Source organism: Orycteropus afer, unplaced genomic scaffold (genome assembly GCF_000298275.1).
Source record: "Orycteropus afer afer isolate SDZICR_OR568_19922 unplaced genomic scaffold, OryAfe1.0 scaffold00014, whole genome shotgun sequence".
Lineage (NCBI taxonomy): Eukaryota > Metazoa > Chordata > Mammalia > Tubulidentata > Orycteropodidae > Orycteropus > Orycteropus afer.
The window spans coordinates 13,419,970-13,426,090 of NW_006921601.1; the positions used below are offsets into that span (position 1 = coordinate 13,419,970).

At 42.2% G+C, this 6,121-nt stretch overlaps 1 protein-coding gene across 1 annotated transcript in view; it reads left to right on the top strand.

Moving 5' to 3' along the window:
* Positions 1-6,121, top strand: part of INSC (INSC spindle orientation adaptor protein) — a 176,335-nt gene that overhangs the window by 151,722 nt on the left and 18,492 nt on the right. Inside the window, exon 11 of the mRNA XM_007955450.2 lies at positions 4,771-4,926. Within this exon, the coding sequence (XP_007953641.1) occupies positions 4,771-4,926 (156 nt within the window). The remainder of the gene's footprint in view (positions 1-4,770; positions 4,927-6,121) is intronic.

Consider the following 6,121-nt stretch of genomic DNA (forward strand, 5'->3'; position numbering starts at 1 on the left):
GACGAAAGAGGGGGAGGCCTTCAACGAGATGGATTGACATGGTGGCTGCGATGATGGGCTCAAGTATAGCAGGGATTGTGGAGCTGGTGTGGGATCAGGCAGTGTTTCATTCTTCTGTGCATGGGGTCGCTATGAGTCAGAAACCACTCGATGGAACCTAACAACAACAACAACAACAACAACAACTCCATAGAAATGATTGGGAGGATTAAATGAGTTCATATATAAAAATAACATTAGGAGAGTATCTGGTGCAAACTAAGCACTAGACTAAGCATATCAGTTATTTCAAGCAACAGTGGCAGTCTTACAGGGTTTCATTGAAGAAAGTTTGATGGAGGAACTATTTACTAAATTGGGGCAGGATGAGAGGGGTCAACAATTGCAGCCAGGGTCCGTGAACGGCTGCAGGATTCCTAGGTCTGAGTAAGGCAAGCCCTGTGATGCAGGCTGGGCATTTGAAAGGCAGCCCGCTTACAAGGATGCTTGAGACTTTGAATTGCCTTGCCCTAGAAGTCTAGTTATTTGGTGTCTGTCCTGCTATGTGAGTGTTGGGGATAAGAGGTCAGAGGTTATGATCATTGGACAAGAGCATAGTGGGGAGCAGGCCAGGGCAGCTCAAGCTGTTATTTGCCAATATAATAGCTTGGCGTCGCCTTCTCAGGCAATATTGCTTCTCTTCAAGGGGCAGGGCTGAGATGGAGAGAATTTTGAAGACGGAGTATGGTGTTGGAGGCTGGCCTCTGAAGCCGTAACATCCCTTTAATTCTCAGGCATCTTGCCTGGCACTGAGCTTGGCTAGAACTTAGAAAACACTTTCTGAGTCTCCCTCAGCAGCCCTGATTTCAATAGATAGTATCTTTTTCTATAAAGACTTATAAAGTATACATTTAAAGGAAACTGAATATTTATATATTTGTAGGACTTTTCACAGGAATATAGTCATATCCATTCATTTGATATTCATTCAACAAATATTTGAGTGTTTATTGTGTGTAAAGCACACTGTTCTGGACATTTGGAATGTATCCATGCAGAAAACAGAAAAATATCTTTGCTTTGTGGACCTTACCTGCTAGTATGTAAGGAACAATTCTTTGTTAGACTCCAGGAACAAATGTGGGGTTTGAAATTTTTTTTTTTTTTTTAAATTATGATTTGGTTGCAAATTTACAAAGCAGACTTGTTTTACTCTCAATAGTTCATGCACATTTGATTTCATGGCCCCAAAAAGAGTCCCCAACCATAAAAAAACTCTCTTCCCCTCGCCTCTCTGTGACTACTCTTCCCTGTGCTGTTCTTATTTATGCATCCTGTCTGTCCAGCTTTCCCTCTGTGTGAATACTGCCCTTCTGATGTCTCATGGCTGATTGATCTATGGGGTGCATCTCTCTAGGGTAGGTGTTCTGCTTGTAGGTCTTTCTACTGTTGGGCTGAGAGCTAATCTACGGAAGTGAGTCCATTTCTAGGCCCAAAGGATAACCTGGGACCATAGTCTTGGGGGTTCTACCAATCTCTATCTGACCAGTAATTCTGGTCATTTTTGTGTTTTTGAATTTTGTCCCACATTTATCCCCACACTCTATCCAGGATCTCCATTTTTTTATCCCTTTCTGAGTGGTTGGCATTGGTGGTGGGGCATCATCTAGTTCTTCCGGTACTAAGGGCTGTGAAGGCTGAGGTCCTCGTAGTCCATCATATCTTTGGACTAATTGTTTCCAAATTTTGATTTTCTTTACTCTTCTTTGATCCAGACAAAAGGAGGCCAATAATTGCATCTTAGATGGCCGCTCAAAAGCTTTTAAGACTCTAGTCACTACTCATCAAAGTAGGATGTAGAACAAGATTTTTATGTACTATGTTGTGCCAATTGAGCGTCATGTACCCTGAGACTATGGTCCTGAGCCTGCAGGCCTGGTGATTCTCTCCCTCAAGGTGTTTGGTTGTCTCTGAGAAGCTATTCCAACCTTGTTCTTTGTTACTTCTGTGATGTATGTGGATAATTTTGTAGCACAAATACATAAGTAAGACTGTTGTCAGCCAAATCTATCCCTGATCTTGGCTATATTCCTGTTTACTTACCCCCACCTGATATTCCCATCTGTCTATGCATTTACCCATAGTCTGGTGTTTGTTCACACTGGTAATGAAATTCTGTGCATATAATAGTATTTGCCTCTGTTTGTATCTTTTGTGCATGTTTCTGTAGCCTCCTTTTCCCCATTGTCTGGTCACACCTCTTACCATACTGCCCCTCCCCTCACACAAATCAACATGTGACCCCCAACTAGTATGAAAATTTCCCCTCCCTTCCCCAGTAACCAACAAAGTGAATTTCCTTCCCTGAGTAAACCTTTCCTTGACTTTTTACAATACTGGACTCATACAATATTTGTCATTCTGTGATTGACTTATTTCACTCAGCATAATGTCCTCTAAATTCATCCACATTGTGAGGTGATTTGTATATTCTTCATTATTCTTTAATGTTGCATAGTATTCCACTGTGTGAATGTACCATAGTTTGTTTATCCACTCATCTGTTGATGGGAACTTAGGTTGTTTCTATCTCTGTGCTATAGTGAATTGTGCTGTGACGAGCATGAGTGTGCATATGTCTATTCGTGTCCTGCCTCTCACCTCTTTAGGATATATTCCTAGTAATGGAATTTCTGGATTAAATAGTATTTCTGTTTTCAATTTTTTAAGGAAATGCCATACTATTTTCCACAGTGGCTATACCATTTTACAGTCCCACCAGCAGTGTATGAGAGTTCCAATCTCTCCACACCCTCGCCAGCATTTGTTATTTTCTGTCTTATTGAATTTTGCTATTATTGCTGAGGTGAGATGATATCTAATTGTTGTTTTGATATGTATCTCTAATAGCTAATAATTGTTAGCAGGAAAAATGGTTTCTTGATAGGAACCTTGACTAGGAGGAATTAGTAAAATTTCTTAAGGTTGTAGCAGTTGCCCAAGTTGTGACTTTGGCACTCCCTGTTTATATCCCTACCAGTAAATACCCCAGGATGTTACAGTCATGAATTGGCCTTAGGGACATTGTGGTCATGGGGAATTGGGAGACCATGTTCCATTCTGTGGTGAGGGAGAGGGTTTGGGGAGAAGCATCTTGCCCCAAGACTAGAGTGTATGGTGCAGAGTTAATAGGGGCTAAGAAAAGCAGGGTATACAGAGTCTCGGAAGGAAGGTTGGGCAATCCTACTTCTGTAGTGATACTGCCTCGGAAACCCAAGGAGGGGTCGCTATGAGTTGGGCAGACTCGATGGCATATAACAACAACAACAACAACAGAGTCTCTCAAGTCTTTAAGAAGGAGAAATGTGGCACTCAAGTTACCTACCAGAGAAAGGATTGCCCCCCTCCCATAGTCTGAATAGTCTCAGGGTCCCTAACTATGTAACTCATAGTTCCTGTCCATGCAGATCTAGGAAAGTATAAAACAGCAGATATATCTGGTTAAGTGCTAAAACAAGAGATTCAGAGAGACATGTGTGTTGAGACACTGGACTGAAACTGGCTCCTTTGTGAACTTGGGGATCATTTCCTCCCTCAGAACTTAAGATGTTCCCTGGTGAAACTGAAAGACGGAGGACTGAGCTAGATGAACTCTATGGACCTTCTGGCTAGATGATATAGGCCATAGGTTGCAAACTCATGTCCACAGGATCCAGACAGGTAATATAAATGGATGAGTTGGCCTCAGAGGGACTGGATCAAACTCACTTAAAAGGATAAGCTTATAATAAGCTCCAGCAAAGGGTTTTTATGCAGAAATGTGGGCTCAGTGTCGCCAGATCAGGAGGTAATATTTTAGAAATCAGAGATCTGGAATTTTATAGAATTCTTCCAATTTGCATATTAGCAAAAAACAAAACCAAAACTCCAAAACAAAGCAAAATACCCTGGGCTGTGTTTGGGTTTAAGTTCATTCTAAAGTGGCAGGAGCCACTGGATACAGAAAAGGGGCTGGGGGCTGGGGAAGTTGGGGTGTGCCTCACATACAAGGTGGAGTTTTACTACAACCCGAAGGCTGGGAAGTATTTAGATGGTAAGTTGGAAGAAAAAGGACATCTTCTGCAGAAAGAATTACATGGGCAAAAACATAGAGGTTGGAGTGGACTTGGGTGTGGGATCCAAGAACAATTGGAGGACAGATCAGGTTTTGGGGGATGGGTGGCTTCCAAGTAGACTAAATTCAGTTTTAAATCTCTTGGTCTATCTATTCCATCCTCTTCCAGTGTTTGAATCCTCTGTAAAACATTCTATCAACCGTTATTCAGCTTAGGCTTGGGTCACCTTCCATCAAGGGAACTTAATCACCTCTGGTCATGTCTCAGATGCATCCAGTGTTGGAGGTGAAGAGGGGAGGAAGAATAATCAGATTATCTGAGTTCTGATACAAGCTATCCCAACTACTACCTGAGTGACCCTTGGCAAGGTATTTCACTTCTCTCTGTATCTATTTCATGAGACTGCTGGGAGGTTTAAGGGGGATCATGCATTGACTATGCAATTTACATGGCTGCAGGTATGTCCTCCCGATGCCTTTTCTCAGGTTTGTGACATAGGAACACTTTCTGAGTACATGGACTCAGAAACATCCCAGCAGAAAGAGTACAGGTATTGAGACCCCTTAAGTCCACCTCACAGCCTTTGCTTGAACTCTACATCTATTCATCCAGCTGGTCTTGATGGGAAAGGCCCCACGTAGAGGATGGGTGTCAATTTTCATTGTTTCCTGCCCAGGGGTCCAGCTTATCGTGGGCATGCTGTCTGAGAAGCCAAGGTCTGGAAACCCTGCTGAGGTGGCGGCATGTGAGCGAGTCCAGCAGAAAGCTGCAGTTACCCTGGCCCGTCTCAGCCGAGACCCAGATGTGGCACGAGAGGCTGTGAGGCTGAGCTGTAAGTGGTGCTGGCTATGGCTGCAGTGGAGAGGGGAGGCTGGGGGTGGGAAGGAGAACAGAGAAAGGGCTGACTGGGGTGAGCCCCACTTTCTGGAAGCTGGAAAATGCAACTGAGGCCTGGCTGGAATGGAAGCCCTGGGTGTAGCTTCAAGTCTAGCTTATAGCCAGGACTGAAGCAAGAGAGAGCGAAGGCCTGAAGAAGTTAAAGTTGGTCAAAACAGTGACTTTCCATTAATTAGGGTCCCAATCTTTCTTCACTCAATCATCGACTCATTCAGTTATTCATTTACTCTTTCATTCTTTAGTCATCCCTTTGTTAATTCATTAATTAGCCTATTCATCACTTCATTTATTCATTAATAATTCATTAATTAATTGTATTATTCATTAAATCACTCATTTGGTCATTCAGCCATTTATTTATCTAACAAATATGTTCAGGGCACCCATTTTATGCTAGGCTGTGTTGTATCTGAGTGTTAGGCATGCAACCCTGAATATAACATTGTTCCTGACTATAGTGGCTCACAGACTAATGAAGGTGTCAGATATGGAAACAAATATTTGCACTTGAGTATCACAGGAGCTATGCAAAGCATTGTATGGCCCACAGGACCACAGGAAGTAGCCCACCTTTTACCTGGGGAAAAATGGGGTTAAAGAATGTTTTAAGAAGGAAGTAAGCCTTCTGCTGTAGTTTGAAGGGTAAGAAGGAGTTGTTCAGGTATGCAGACTGGGAAAGAGTGCTCTAGGTAGAGGTATGAGGAAAGGTATGGCACTCTCCCCAATCCTCTGGGTACCCTGAGGGACAGCAAGAAGCAGCAGAGGGCTCCAGGACAGCAGAGGGCTTTATGGAGGGTAAACATACAGAAAATATCTAGCATCTTTTTATTTTTTTAAGTCAATACAGTGGTACGTTTATTGGTAATGTAACTTTATGACCTGCATAAACAGAAAAAAAGTCAAACAATAAGACCCAGAAATGACTGAATATGAGAAAATATAGATAATTTTAATACGTTTGATTCTTTAAGAATCAAACTTATGGTCAAATTAGAAGTGTATGTATAACATTAGGTGAAATAATTTTCACTATAGTTTCATTGTCTGAAGCCCAATATATCATTCCCAATATCTAGTAGTACACTCAACTTCCTCTCTCAGGACTGTCACTTAAATGGGCCGTGGAGTAT